The 16,451-nt window shown below is 36.9% G+C and overlaps 1 protein-coding gene across 1 annotated transcript; it reads right to left on the reverse strand.

Annotated features, from left to right (window-relative positions):
* Window positions 1-10,180: 10,180 nt before the first annotated feature.
* On the reverse strand, window positions 10,181-13,268 carry SLITRK3 (SLIT and NTRK like family member 3; the record flags this gene model as incomplete). Its single annotated transcript, XM_081234214.1, has 1 exon — window positions 10,181-13,268. The coding sequence occupies one exon, from the start codon at window positions 13,266-13,268 to the stop codon at window positions 10,329-10,331; it is 2,940 nt and encodes a 979-aa protein (XP_081090340.1). The 3' UTR covers window positions 10,181-10,328.
* Window positions 13,269-16,451: the final 3,183 nt, after the last annotated feature.

Below are 16,451 nucleotides of genomic sequence, written 5' to 3' on the forward strand. Positions count from 1 at the left end.
TTAAGCATTTTACTACTGGGTTCTCTACGTGAGCCATGAGCTCAGCACGTATCACAAAGAAGTAATTGTTTCCCATCTTTGCATATATCCCATTCATGGTGTAAATTCAGTCCGATTCAAAATCCTGAGAAATGTTTATCAATATCAACTAAACTAATAGGAGAGTGAGGAAAAGGAAAAGTTTTTTTCTGCTTTTCAGCTACAATGCAGTGTCTGAGATTTTTCTTAAGGTATGAGAAAAAGTCTTCCTGAGAGGTTATTACAGTGGTCACAATTGCCTTCACCATGATGGCTTACTGGGATGTACATTCAAAAGGATGCACTATCAAAATGGTCATTAGCAGAGGTCCCACGTTCTGCATATGGAGCTTCAGTCTCCCCTTCCTTATGAAGCAATAGCTGGATCATGAAGACATCCTCTAAAGTTTAGCCCCATTCCACATTCTAGAGTGTAATGGGGAACTAAAACTATGTAAAAAAATCTTCAAGGATTTTCAAGCTGTATTATTATAGCCTGCTTATCTTCATATTAGGTCAAGGAGCTCTAATATACCAAGTTCCATTTTCACAGAGGGAAAGGCATTTAGCAGTGAGGCCTATTATCTCTGGTTTTCTGTGGGATCCTCATTAGACTTAGCTTTCTATTGAACCATAGGAACTTTAGTGGAGAGACTTGGACAAAAGGATGAGATTGCAAACTACAGTAGTCTTTTCTTATCCAGTCGTCGCTTCAACTGTTAATAGCAGGAGGCAGAGGAAATCTAACTACCTACAGTACTCATTTAGCAAAGATTCATAGTTGTTGGATTTTGTTTTTTATATTTTACATTTGTTTTGACATTTTTGCTTTTTAAGATAAGAGCATAGTCCATAATAAAATAATATTGACTCAGAGCAGAATCTACATACCATAGTGATAGGAGATCCTCAACTATTTAAAACAAATCTAATCATATCACAATTTCAGAACTATAAGCAATCAAATAAAAAATACATTTTAATAGGAGGTACAAAAGGCTTTTTATGTTTCTTAGATATCAGCATGCTATAAAGTGCCAATGAAGTTTACAGTTTGTGAGCATTTTTAAGGCATAAGAAAGCTTTCCCTAGGAGTTATTCATTATTACCATATCTGCCCTCCATATAACATCATGTTTTTACACAGTTAGTTATTCAGAAAACTTCAAGTTGATATGCTTACTAACTTTTACAGTGGGTCAATATATACAACGCAATTTGTATCTCATGTTCATAGCTTTTGTAAGTTGTATGTTAACTTTTTTATATATGATTATAGCATTTTTGTAATGGAAATAGTAATAAAAGTATGTGGAATATCGGTACACATATCTATACACATGAAGATTTTACTTTAAAATTTGAATATATTAAATAGTCCTAAATATCATGTTTTTATATTTTAATTTTATATAAGCTTACTTTACATTTGAAGAATTCATCTCTACATCCCTGATTCTATTTAATAAGCAAGATATTCTTATGTTACATCTTCTAAGACATAGTTGACTACGTGCCATTTATTTGCCTTGACAACAGTTTGAAATTCTGCAATTCTTTTGCACAATAACTTCTAAGATACTTGAATTATACTCTAGATGTATTAAAAGATATAAATGTACAATTTAGGATCATTTTATTCAAGGACAGCATAAAATGCCAGCAAGAATATATAATTTTAATACAAAGTCAAACATCCAAGACTTTGCTTTGGTACTACACTAAAGCAAGCTAAGGTGTAACACCACAATAGCAAGCTTCCAGATACCAAAAAAGAACTCTGAATTTCCAAAGGCATATCCATAGCTTTAATGAAAATAAATGAAATAAATGTCTGCAAATTATTTTAAAAGCATGTCTTTGTATTTGCCTTACATGTTTATTTTTGGGCTAAATTTACTAAACTAAACTCTCATTGGTTAGTTTATTATACCCTTTGGTAAGATAAAGGAGAATATGATCATAGTAACATTTCAAGATTTAAACATTAGTAAGAACACAGATGATTTTTTTCTCTTTTTAAAGTCTCACATCACCTAAGTGAAAATGTGGTTAGCTATACATTAATATTTGCATCTTGTAAGATAGAAATACATTTTATATATTCATTCATATGATGATCCATGTACTTCTTCATTCATCAGCTAAATTTACATCACCTTTGTCCACAACAGGATCAGAGGCTGAAATATATGAATAGAGATAGTCATATTCTGTCGCTCTAAGTGTGAAATCTTGTATATGTGGCTGGTGTAGAAGAAATAAAAATTTTAATTTGCACATCTCTCTAAAAGAAGGTAGTATGTATAATACTTGTATGTGTGCCCTTTTTATTTAATACTCTTGGCTGGATTAACTTTCCAATAGAATTTTCAGTAAAGTGGTAGAACCACCAGTTAAGCCATCATAACAAAGAAGACATCAACAAAGTCTATTAAATTATTGCTCTTATTTATAAGCATTTAAATAACTGAGCACAAGCTTCACTAATGCCACATCTGCACACTACCAGGCAAACTCCTTTGCTTTTGCTGCTGTTGAGGAAGATAAAACTAAGCTTTAGAGCTCCTCCCTCCCTTCCTTCCTTTTCATTATTTTCTCCCCAGAGACATACTCACACTACTCAGTTTTATTTCCTTGAGGTCAGTGTGTATATTACTAATAAAGAAATCCAAGAAAAGTACAAGACGTTATTACATTTCCCATACTGTAACACTTCTTGCTGCCTCTTCCACACTCCAACCCTCTCTATCCCTTTTCATCTTTTCTCTGGGTTACATACCAAAGGTCTATCAACTTTTGCAAGAATGCATAGACCATACATATTTTAAAACTCCGTTCATTCATTTAGTCAATAAATATTTACATACTGTCTATTGTTATTAAGGCTGTGTGTTAGAAATAACGGGGGAAAAAAGGTAGTACTGTGGCTATGCTAGAAACAAGATAGGATCCATGAAACTCCAAAGATTGTTCAGAATATATTTTCCATATCTGTGCAAAATATGGTCCTAGACACTGGGCTACAGAAGACCTTGAAGAGAGTCTGTATTTTCAAGTACTTATAATATAATGGAAAAGCCAGAATTCTTGGTACAGACAGGCAAAGTGACTGAAGGACACTGAAGGTAAAATATTCCAACATATTTTATATAAATCAGCATAGAATAAATAGTGTGCATAAGTGTTTGAGAGAATATCAGAATTTTGTTTACTGTATCAATAAAGGCCTACTGGATGAAGGAAACTTGAAACTAAATTTTGATGCCCATTAGAGATGTGTATTTTCAGAAAATAAAAGAATAACCACAGTGATTTGTACAAACATGGAAATTAGCAAATTGAATATACTGAAAGATAAAGTATTTGCTTGGATGCAGCTAAAGATACTTGCTGGGAACAGTAGTTTTCAAAGTGGGGGTTGATGAGTGAGCATATCAGAACTACCTTACAAGCTTTTTCCAACTGAATACACACTGTCTTCTCTCTCTCTTCATTTTCTGTTTGCAATACATATTTGTTTATTATCATTCTGTGATGCCCTTTGCAGTGGAAATAAGAGTAGAGCTCTGCGTGTTGCAGCTAGGATAGACAGAGAGTAGTTTGCAGAGAAGTTCCCCAGAATTGATATCTCTACCTGCCGTTCCTTAAGACACAATGATTTATAGAAATGCTAATTTATTTTTTTGAAATGCCGTAGGAGTAGTGAATGTATTATCTCAGAACGGGGTGGCCATATTTAAATTAACATGGGAAGAGAAGTGATTTATTGTCAAACTTAAGCCTGGTTCAATTAACAAATAAAACATTAGCAACTAGGTTTTATGTATTGTTCAGCATTCCACACTATATCTTACCCCATTTTGAACCTTAAATTTAAATCTTTTTAAAATTCCACCTGTGCAGTGATGCATTATGTAAATTTATTTGATAAAGTTGTTAGTAAATAAAATCCATATATATGTGTGATATATTTACATATATACAGAATATATATATTAAAATTCAGTTAAGCAATGTTCAACTACCCGTTATCTACATTTATAAAGAGAGAAGAGTATATGATCCAAATTAAGGAGCAATTTCAATATCATTTATACTGATAAAATTCAAATCATAAATACCAATAGAGAAGAACAATATTATAGATAATGAAAATTGTTTTAAACTACATATATTTGGCTCTGGAATAGTCATAGCTCTGGGATATATTATATGACAAATTATAGTAAATTTTTAATAAATAATTATTTTCTTAAATAAATATTAATAACTGGGTTGTCTTCCTTAAATAAATTCTGATATGGGGCAAACAAAAAAGTTATGCTAAGATGGCCTAAAAATTAACTGTGGCATATGTATTATTTGGAAAAACTACTAATTAAAAAAAAAAGAGAGGACTTTTATAATTCATTTTACACATCTGTACCATGAACTAAGCTAAATGCCTTAGTTTGCACTGTTGCCTCAGTTTACCCTTGTGATTTCTTTTGCATTAAAATTTACTTTTAACACTCCTTAACACCATACACAAAAATAAACTCAAAATGGAGTAACTATCTAAATTTAAGGCCAGATGCTACAAAACTCTTAAAGGGAAACATAGGCAGAACTCTCTTTGACGTAAATTGCAGCAAGATCTTTTTCGATCCACCTCCAAGAGTAATGAAAATAAAAACAAAAATAAACAAATGGGACCTAATTAAACTTAAAAGCTTTTGCACAGCAAAGGAAACCATAAACAAAACGAAAAGACAACCCTCAGAATGGGAGAAAATATTTGCAAATGAAGCAACCGACAAGGGATTAATCTCCAAAATATACAAACAGCTCATGCAGCTCAATATCAAAAAAACAAACAACCCAATCAAAAAATGGGCCGAAGATCTTAATGGACATTTCTCCAAAGACATACAGATGGCTAAAAAGCACATGAAAAGATGCTCAACATCACTAATTATTAAAGAAATGCAAATCAAATCTACAATGAGGTATCACCTCACACCAGTCAGAAAAGCCATCGTCAAAAAAATCGACAAACAATAAATGCTGGAGAGGGTGTGGAGAAAAGGGAACCCTCTTGCACTGTTGGTGGGAATGTAAATTGGTACAACCACTATGGAGAACAGTATGGAGATTCCTTAAAAAACTAAAAATAGAGCTACCATATGATCCAGCAATCCCACTCTTGGGCATATATCCAGAGAAAACCATAATTCGAAAAGATACATGCACCCCAGTGTTCATTGCAGCACTACTTACAATAGCCAGGACATGGAAGCAACCTAAAAGTCCATCAACACAGGAATAGGTAAAGAAGCTGTGACACATATATACAATGGAATATTACTCAGCCATAAAAAAGAACAAAATAATACCATTTGCAGCAACATGGATGGATCTAGAGTTTGTTATAGTGAGGTCAGTCAGACAAAGAAAGACAAATCATATGATATCACTTATATGTGGTATCTCAAAAAAGTGTACAAGTGAACTTATCTACAAAAACAGAAATAGAGTTACAGATGTAGAAAACAAATGGTTACTGGGGGTAAGGGAGGGGAGGGATAAATTGGGGGATTTGGATTGACATATACACACAAAAAATTACTTTTAATTATATTTGCTTTAGTTACTGTTGAGGGTTGATTTCATGTCCAATGATTATGTTAACTGATGGAAATTGAAGTGTCTTAGAATCTTAGAATCTCATCAAGAGATTAGTTTCTTTACTGTGAGGACTTGATTTAACTCACAGTTTGACTGACATTTGTCCCCTATGACTTAAATAATAAAATGAAAAAAATTGGAAGATAAAAGACTTTTAAATTCAGAAATAGTAATTGCAGAGTTACTTTTTACATGTGAATATTCCCAAAGTGAAGACTTATAATTTCATCCAGCTTCACTTGGACATAGCTAGACAGAAGCAAGGAAAATAAATGCATAAAACTGAAATTGTTATACGTGAAAGAAAAAAATCCATAATTTACATGTAAGTATAATCCAGCATATATAAACTATATACATGTATATACAGTGTATATACATATATATAATAGTACTATATTTATATAAACACACACATGATGGCCCAATTATACATGTTATTGCTCTTATTTCTTTTAAAAGGCATATAGTATATTTATTAAACAGAATACTTATATAGTGAAATTCGTGATAGTTATTTATGTTCTGTTTACCTGAATTTTCACAGTTGAGGATTTTGAGCTAAGTATAAGTTATAAATGTCTAAGCGCAAATTCAAATTGCTCAAATGACTTAAGATGAAGTCTTTTTATTACCATTTCCTCTCATATTTTCTTGACTCGTTACAGTCATATGCCTTACATTTTGTGGAGCATTTTGTTAATCATTCCTTTGTCATAGCCATTTTACAAAAATGCAACATTTATTGGCTTAGACAACATAATTGCAAAAGGATAGTACTGTATGAACAATGAATTTGCACTAAATGAATCAAAATAATGTGTTGCAATGGTTAATGAAAAATCCTTATGTTCTTCAATTGCATTATCAATTTTCATAATCTAAACATAAATATTCTTTGCAGATAACAAGGGTTTAAAACCAATATTCTCAGGTAAGAAATAAAAAAGACTTTTCAAGCTCAATAATTAAACTTTTCTTGTGATCTCTCTCTAAACTTTTATTTAAAATATGGTGGTCATCATCCTTATATTTTTTAGTATTTTGCAATTAGATGAAATAATACAGCTTTTTAAATTAAAACATAAAAGCATTCACATAATAATACAGTATAGAAAAATAATGTGTTAAAACTAGTACTGAATCAAACTAATATATCACTTTCAGTTATTTTCTACTCACCATCTCATAGTTAAAGGGATATTACAATACATTTTATTACTTTCAAATATTATTATTATAATTTGTAATAAAATAGCAAAGAATAATAACAAACATCTGTCAGATCTGGGTCTACTTCAGTTTAATTCACCAGCACTATGAAGTGAATTAGTAATCTACCTTTTTCTTAAAAATAATCATTTTACTGCAGCAAAAACATAGAACAAATCTTAATCATAGGACCTGTATTAATACCCATGGTACTTTAAGAAAACATATCTGGTATTATAATGTAAAGCTAACTTAAGTACTTCTAATGCACAGCTAAAATAAGTGGCCTAGCCAAGGGGGTAGAAAACTCCATGGAAGCAAAATATTACCTCCTTTGATACAAAATTCCATTCTCATATAAATTTATTTTCACTAAATAAATTTACTCCTAATTCAAGGGTAAAATTTATACCTATATTTCAGACAAGATAGTCTTACTTTCTATAATAAATAAAATATAAACATTATAATTATCAAATTATATTATAATTTGATATGGTTTATGGACACTCATTTTTCAAATGTCAAAAGCTCTGGGATTGTTAGGAATTGTACTTTAGTCTGATAATATGCCATGTTATGAATGTATGCACAGTTATTAAGGAAATTGTAAGTATCTAGATTTGCACTTTGAATTTTTATTATGCACATCTTTCTACTATACATCAAAATATTTGATTAGGAGGAATGGGGACATGATAAATAACTAGCTAAGAGGGACTTCATAAATCTGATATTAAAACACTTAAAGGTTAATACTAGCTTTCTGTGCCTCAAAATAAAAGACTTCAGGTGAAGGATGGAGAGATGATCAGAAAAAACAAGGAAAGTGAGATAACTATGAAAAAGGTGACTTATGGGAAAGTAAAAAGAAAATAAGAAACAAAGAAGAATGACACCTATTTAATAGTGGGTCTGATCCTCTTGCATAAGAAGAGTTGCATTTCAATATTGTATATAGAGAAATAGTGAATCACGTCCATGGGCTTTTCTTCATCTGAACTAATTCCAAAATATACTTCAAATAATGGAGGACAAAATGTTTAGGTATGATGTACCAAATGCAAGGTAGCCCTGAAAAGTTGCATTTCATATTGATATACTTGTGTTTTTTTAAATTTTATACATATCTATGTAATTACCCAAATATAATTAATCAAGAGATATATAAATAGGTTGCTCTAGACATTCATTTTTTTTTCTTTTTAAATACAATGCCTTAGTTTTATATCAGTTATGGAGTTTTAGAAGCCACTAGTCTCCTTTTTTATGGAAAAAAATGTGATGTAAGGCATCAGTGACTTGTAGTGAGTTACATTCAAAGCATAATAATAATTTCTACTAAGGGCAACTTGAGGAAAGACTAGCAGAGAACACTGGCCTCACTGCATAATGCTGCAGCTACAGGTTCTATGAATCTCTGGAGCTCTGCTGTCCTCTACTGGCCTGATGAGATAAGTGCCTGCCTCAAAGCTCCCGAGTTTCTTTGTATCAGTTTAGTTTCCTCCACAAACAAGATACTGGCACCTTAAATATCCGATTTTCTTTGGTTTCGCTCACATGTAAATGGATCATAACTTGGATTATTGTCTGGTTAATTTTTCAACATATTTTAGTGTCATACATAAAGAAAAACTCTTTCAGTATCCTGTCTTTGTTCAAGAATGTTTGGGGCCGGTTGCAGTAAGTGGTTGGGAAAAAAAGTAGCTAAAATATAACAGTGACAACAGATAACAGAATTCTGACAAACTGGCTCCGAGGCCTTATATTTTTATTGGTTGGTGTGTGTGAGTGTAAGTAATTTTAGTGTACGTTTTTAAAAAGTATAGCAATTTCACTTTCCTTTTCCTCTATTATGTCTTTAACTATCATACAATTCATGGATCCTTGATCATCTCCTCCTAATTAATCCTGTACTTCTTAGCAATATAGTTACTGTGTTTTCTCCCAATTGTATCCTGCCTAGGAAAAATGATGCATCATTGGAGTACTAAGTTTGAAATTCATAATCCAAGAGAAAGAGGTAAACTATATAAATCAGATTATTTTTAATGTCCCACTTATATCCTGGTATGGGATGGGCATGATGGGTTATAAGATTTATCAATATCACAGTGCATCAAACTTGTTAATAAACTAGCTTTCTGTATAAGAAGTAAAAGAAAGTTTTTCAAAAAAATAAAAAGGGAGCACGAAAGGCATGGCATAGCTGGAATTTAAGGTTCAAGCTTTGTATCCTCTATATATAATGTATTATGTTTTTCAAAACTTTTTATTAGGAAAGCTATACCAGACGCATAATCACTATACAATGATTAAACATTACCTTTACAATTTATAATCACTGAAATTACAGAATAAATATATGCACATTTCTTTTGAATCTTTGTGTGTGAGACAGAAAACATTAAAAGTGCTTCCTACAAAGCTGTTAGTGATATATACCCAGTTGCTTTTTTATGTTTTTTATATTTTATATATATATATGTATATATATATATATATATAAGAAAGTGCAGATGTTCTCCAAAAAATCTTGGCATCAGGATGAAGTGTCACAAAGAATGTGTTCATACTAGGTGAGGGCCTACGGCTGTTAAACCACCAGGCCCTCCACGTCAGTTGGTTCCATCCTGGAAGATGACTTTTCCCAGGGTGGAGGAGAGACGCTGTGAGCTGTACACTAGGGGTGAAGGGAAGGTGAAGCTATGGAGAGGATAGGAATGGATCGAACCCGAACTAATTAGATTGGGTTGAACGGGAGTGTGTGTGTGTGTGTGTGTGTATGTACCTACACCATAAGGAAGAGGCTGCAGGTGTAGGGACCTATGTGCAGAGATTTGTGATTTGCGTGTGGGTATGTGTGTAAGAGAAAAACGAGTGGGTGAGAACAAGACCCGCCCCCTCCCTCCCCGCCTTGCAGTTTCCAGGCATGCAGCAAACTGCATTATTAATACATGTACAGAATCTGTGCCATGAGGGCAAGAGGAACGAAAGCCACAAATGTCAATTTGTTTCCCCCCCCCTTGTCAAAACAAAACTACAACTAAAAACAAAAGTTACTGAAAAGAAAAAGACACATCGAATTTTACTTAATTAGGATCAATACAACGATCCCTAATATACCTTATACATGGCACAGTCAAAGTCTCAAGTTTCAGTATAAAAAAATAATAACATTTGCTGGCAAAAGTCTGCGAAGGCACTTCATTGATTAATGATCTGAGTATGGCCCTTCCTCCGAATCACATCTGAGTGGAGAGAGCATACATCTGTATTTTCTAGTTATCATGCGGTTTCAGTTCTGTTCAGGGCAGGGAAGTTTGTGAGAGTGGAGTTATTGGGACAAGTATAAAGGGAGCAAGGGATATATTTTTTCTTTTTATTTTCTTTTGAATAAAAAGCACTAATTTATTTTTCTTTTTCTGTTAGAACCTATATGTTGTCTTCTCCAGGACTTCGAGGTAATCCGGCTTGGTTTGAAGTTTGGCCCTTAACTCGAGGTAATCACTTTTTTGGGTTTGGTGGTCTGTGAAGCCCTTTCCAGCCGAGAAGAGAAGGGTTTCTTTGAGCCTGGCGTCCTGCTGTAAGTCTGGGTATTGCATGCCAGGAGGGTGGACGTGCAGTTCCTTTAATTTGGGCACTGTGCCATAGAGACAGTCCACAAACCCCACTGTGCAGGGGGCTGGTGGCGGCCTCTCTCGGTCTAGTAGCGTACTGCCACCACCACAGCCTCCCCCGGGGGGAAACAGCACCACACCACCATTCTTCTCATGGCGGCGGAACCCAGCCAAGTCTCCCCCAGTTCCCGCAGCTACCCCTGACACCCCACCAGCGGCTGGGTGGTGAGGCTGAGGGTGATGATGATTCATGGTCACTATGGTGTTGAGCTGGGAGCTGGACACTGCCAAGGCCCACTCCTTTTCTTTTTCTAGCAATGTCCGGTAATTGCTGTGGTTTTCCTTGGGTGTCTCAGCAAACTGCTCACTTCCTAGGAGAACCTCCCCCATTCCTGGGGATTGTGTCCCAGGAGCCCCGCGTTCTGCATGCCCTGTCTCCTGGACTGATGAAACGGCCACCTCCTCCTCCTCGCGAGGCTTGTAGATGGGGTTATTGCACATCTGAGTAACAGGGTGGGGTATGTACTCGTATACATGACCCACAGGAGGGGCCTTCTCTGGGGAAGAAATAGCCTGTCGTCCCCCACCTCCACTTCCACCTCCACCACCTCCACCATCCTCAAAAAGCCGGTGGCATTGCATCTGGATGCCAGTGAGGTCCACACCTTCCTGCCGCTTGCTTCTAAAGGGCAGCTTCTTCCGGCGCCGTCGGAGGACATAGGCAAAGAGGCCTGCCGCAATGAAGACTGCTGAAAAAAACAGAACCAGCAGGCTGAGAATCAACACAGAAAGTGGCACAGGACCCCCAGGGGGAGAGAATTCATAAGGTGATGCACTCGTTGGCCCCCCAGCAAGATGAGAATCTCCAGGCTGAGCTGGGGATGCTCCAGCTGGTGCAAGGTGAAGCATCTCTGGGCAGAGAACTTCCAGCTCGATAGTGCGCACGTCACGGTGGGTGAGGTTCTCAGGGCTCCTGCACAGGACATCACCCACCACACTGACTGAGCTGATGGTTTCGATCCACTGTTTGAAGGGAACCAGGTCACAGGTACAGTCCCAAGGATTCTCATTGAGGTCTATCTGGACAATGGCGTTCAAGTGTTCTAGGACACCAGCCACAGGAAGGTAGAGGAAGTAGTTCTTCCTCAAGTTGAGCCGAGCCAGAGATGTGCCTGCAAAGGCGTCTGTTGGCAGGGTTCTCAGCAAGTTATTGTTGAGGAATAGCAGCTTCAAGTTGGGCATGAGGCTGAAGGCCGCAGGCTGGATTTCCCGGATGACATTGAACTCAAAATACAAGTAGTGTAGACTCTGTAGGCCTCGGAACATGCCTGGTGTCAGCTTCTCGATATCGTTGCCATTGAGAAAGAGGCTCTTTAGGTTAGGCAGGTTGATGAAAGCCCCATCCTGGACATAAGAAATACGATTATTCCCTAGATGTAAGAGATCCAAGGAAGAGAAATTCCAAAAATCAGAACGGTATATTTTCTGAATCAGATTGCTACTCAGATACAGTTTCTTAGCATTCAGTGGCCTTGGAAGAAGTTCAGAAATGTTATGAAATCCTCGCTCTTTGCAGTTGACTGTCAAGCCAAGGTCATTGATGTGCAAATTACAGGTACACCCAGTCGGGCATATAATGGGAATGGGGGGTCTGGTTTGGTAAGGAGCAATGGGAGGTTGGTTTGGACCAGGGTATAAAGCTTGGGATGTGGAGGGTGGCCTTGGTGTTCGAGGTTGTTTGGTGGGTTTGGGCTGTTTATTTGAGGACTTGTATTCAACAGAAGAAGCAGTAAAATGGACAGAGGACAGCATTGAAGAAGGCTTAGTTGGCCATGCATTCTCCTTGCTTGATGACAAGTGGGGAATCCCCAAACTAGCCTCCACCTCAGAGTCAGACAACAAGGGACAGAGTTCTGTCTTCCTGATTTCTCTCAGGTCCTTTCCATGGAAATGGAAAGGAGTCTCGCAGGTGATGTCTCCCACCAGGGCAGTGTAAGGAATGCGTTCCAGCCAACTCTTCAATTGCACAATTTCACACGTACAGTTCCAGGGATTTTCTTCCAGCTGGAGCTCCATCAGGCTTCTGCCAATGTGATCTAGCATTCCTCGGTAAAAAAGAACTTTTAACCTGTTTCCACGTAGGTCCAAGTGGGTTAAGGAGACAGCCTTAAATAAATTGGTTGGAAGCATGGGGATGAGATTATCATTTAAAATCAGAACTCTCAGTTTACTTAGGTTCCGAAATGCCCCACTCTCAATACGTTTAATGACATTGTAATCTGCCTGCAGATATTCCAGACTTTCCAAGCCAAGGAAGGTGTCATTTCTGAAGATGTCTAGTTTGTTCTCGTGCAGATATAGCCTCTTTAAAATCTTAAGACCATTGAAAGCTCCTGTTTGAATGTCCTGCAATGCATTGTTCCCAAGGTTAATGGACACAGCATTATTCAAATGAAGAAAACTGTTGGTGTACAATTTCCTCATTGAATTCCTCTGCAGATATAGTTTAAAAGGTCTTGACCAGAACTCAGCAATCTGACTAATATTTGTAAATCCTTTGCTGTCACAATGTATATGAAAGAGGCTTTCTTTCACTTCACAGTAGCATGGATCAAAACAAGGCTCATCTATTTCCTCTGAGTCCTCTATCAGGGGAATCGGGGTAGTCCATCCTAAAGCAATTGTGCTTAGAAGAATTATCCACAACATCCTCCCTCTGTGAAGCAGCTCAGCTATAGAAGATTTCATCGTTCACGGATGATTACAAAACTGCAACAGAAATAAAGATGCAGATTTTTAGCTTTTAGTCATATGCTCTATTCTAATTGTCTCATACATGTGGGGCTTTTTAAGAGTGATACAAAAACTTTAGTAATTGTTGAACTGACACTCAAAATAACCTATCAACATGCTTAACATGTCCTATATCTTAAAATTAGGAGATGAAATATTGTACCATGTGATGACATTTTCCTGAATCAAGCCATATTTGGTAAAGGGCATATCGTGAGATCAAAAGCAGCCTTCATTGCTTCTTATAGCAAGCAAAGAAACTGCATACAGTGATTCCTTTTAGAGATAGGCAGATTCAGTAATAATGGCAATCATTTGGCCATTACACCTGTTTGCCTGTTAAAAATCATATTGATTTCAGAGGTGCCTATTATGGATCTGATTGAAACTCTGAGGGAAGAAAGTGTTCTTTAAACTATGGGTTTCTATTCATAAAAAGACATGGCATACCCGAAAGTTATTAAAGAGTATGATAAATTATTAGCCCATTGACCAATCAGATGTTGAGATGTATAAGATGATTAGTATCTCAGGAAAACCTAAGATTTCTCTTAAGAAATGAGCACAATATGCTTAATTATAGTGCATGCTCAGTAACACACTATACCCCAACCACTTTTGCCCAAGCAAAAATTAACATCTCGTTTAATTAAATGATTTCTACATATGTGTATCATTTTGGCCGTTTAAATCCTTTAGGAGTGATTAGCCTTTCTAAAGAACAAGCCCATGCAATTGTCAGAGCTAAAGATAGTGACAGCTAAAGGATGCTGAGCCTGGGAGTGTCTGTATTAAAAACACTTTCAGAGCTTAGTTTGGAATGTATATCTGTGCCTTTGAGATCAACTAAGGAACCCTGCTAAAAGATGGGATGGCAGGTGGTTGGCTAGAGGAGATTTGGGTAGTTAAAGGCAAGAAAGAGTGGAAACCTGGATTCTTACCTGCTGATAGATGTTCTGTCACATGAAATACATTTCAAAGAAAGACATCGTTCTTTTCCCATCAGAAGAAACAAATACAGTGCACTATTCTAATAATACAGAGCCTTCCTCTTTGGCTTTCATTCCTTGCCAAATATCATCAGTATATGAAAATACGTACATAAATAAATTATAATAATGCAGTTTTATTAGATTGCCCTTTCTGAGTCACTGAAATAGCAGTCAAAATTGAATTGTTTGTAATCAATAAAAATAAACGAATTTTTAGCATATATTTTCTTTCCACACAGATGCATCCATTAAGGAAATATTTTGTCAACCCTCTAACTTAAAACACAATGGTATAATTTACAGCGAGAGTGAAAAGAATAAATCTCCGCACTCAACTTGCATATGATGTACACAGCTGTAAGGAAAGGAGAACCCATAAGAAAGCAAAGAGAAATTTGCCTCAGGCATGCATACTCAATTTTTGGAAACAATTAAATGCAAAAAGAGAGAAGGCAGATGAGGCTACATTGCACTATCAGTTAGTCTTCCCTGTATCCCTTTTAAAATATTAAAATCTACTTAAGTTATTTCCTTTTCACCATTCTTTTTTAAAAATGCTTTTCCTTGTTTTTGAGGTCCTTGAGATTTAGACAAGAAAGGCTCCAGATGTCTTTGACTTACCTATTTTGAAGATTTTTTTTTTTTTTTTTTTTTTTTTTTTAGCATTGAACATCGGGGGAGGAAAAAAAAAGAAAAAGCTTGAGTTTAAGGATTCTCTCTCTCTCCCTCTCCCTTCCTTCCTTTTGCTGAAGCTGAAGGCAAGGGGGTTGGGGGGTTGGGGAGGGAGACCAAGGGAAAAAAATAAAAGGCAGCAAGCTTGAGACGTGCTGGGAATGCAATGGACCTTTCAATGGGTTTCTTTAGAATGCAGAACTACCGCTTGGAACACTCAATAGAGTAGGGAGAAGGGGCTGCTGTAGGCTTCCAGCTTCGCTGCCGCCGCTGCTGCTGCCACCGCCGTAGCTTCTCTTCCTGGGTACCGGCAACACATCATTGGGCATCCTTGGAAGGAGGGCGGGAGGAAGGCAGGGAGGAAGGCAGGCTCAATCACGGTGCAGAATCTCGGACTTCTCTTGCGCTGGATTTTTTGTTTTTTTTTGTTTTTAATATGTGCTATAACCCTGGATCCGGCTTTCCACGTCACCAAAATGAGCTCCAAGAAGGGGAACGCGCTTAGCATGGGGTCGGGCGCGAGCACTAGGAAGCCGTGACTATACAGTTTGTGTGTGTGTGTGTGTGTGTGTTTAAGGGGAGAGAAAAGAAGTGAAGAGGTCAAGAGGACAAATTGTCAGAATAAAACAAGAAGGAAGAAGAGATCAACCAAGGGGAAACGTTCCTTTGGTTGGGACTGGGGGAGGGGTGTAGGCATTTTAAAATTTTTATTTGTAATTTATTTTAACTCTAAAGGAAACCATTGCCTGACTAGTTTGCTCCTCTAGTTCCCAAAATCTCCACTCTCTAGTGTAGAGAGTTTGAAAAGTAAGACTGTCCTTCGGAATTATCCTTTTCACAGCACACACTTCCCTCCAAAGACTGGAATAAAGGGAAATTCAGGTCTCCATAGCAGAAGACCTGAATCTAGCTGATTCTGCTTGAGTGTCCTGAGTAAGAGCTCAGGCAGCCTGAGCGGCTTGCACCGAGTTTCTCCTGCATTTTGCTTCGATCTCTTTGCACCAGGAATCATTTTGTTTTGCTGCAGCTCAAAGCCTTCGATTTCCCCTGGATTCAACAGCTATGTGTTTGCTGCCACCTCTTTAAAACCAGAGACGAACCAATGCTCTGGAAGGATACGCAGACCACTCGGGTAACAATGGCACATTTCACTTCTTACACCGGGGAAGACCTCTCGGGGATAGGGGGCAGCATTTCAGGGTTTAGATTCTTTCTTTTCTTTCCTACCATCCCCCGTCCCCCCAAATATTTCTCCGTGATATTTTAGGCAAGGGGATGGTAGAGAGTCCTGAGGGTGGGGATGATTGAGGGAAGACGTTTCAATGAAGAGGAGCCACCAGACCAGAGCTCACAAGAATCCTCTAAGAGGAGTTTTTAAAGGCTCACCTGATGGTTCTACAGTCCTACCTGCTGGGAGGAAATGCACCTTAGTAGAGAAGCTGGAGAGAGGCAAGTGTGCAGCAAAGGAGTCTCG

This window comes from Mesoplodon bidens (genome assembly GCF_964165515.1).
Source record: "Mesoplodon bidens genome assembly, chromosome: 5".
Classification (NCBI taxonomy): Eukaryota; Metazoa; Chordata; class Mammalia; order Artiodactyla; family Ziphiidae; genus Mesoplodon; species Mesoplodon bidens.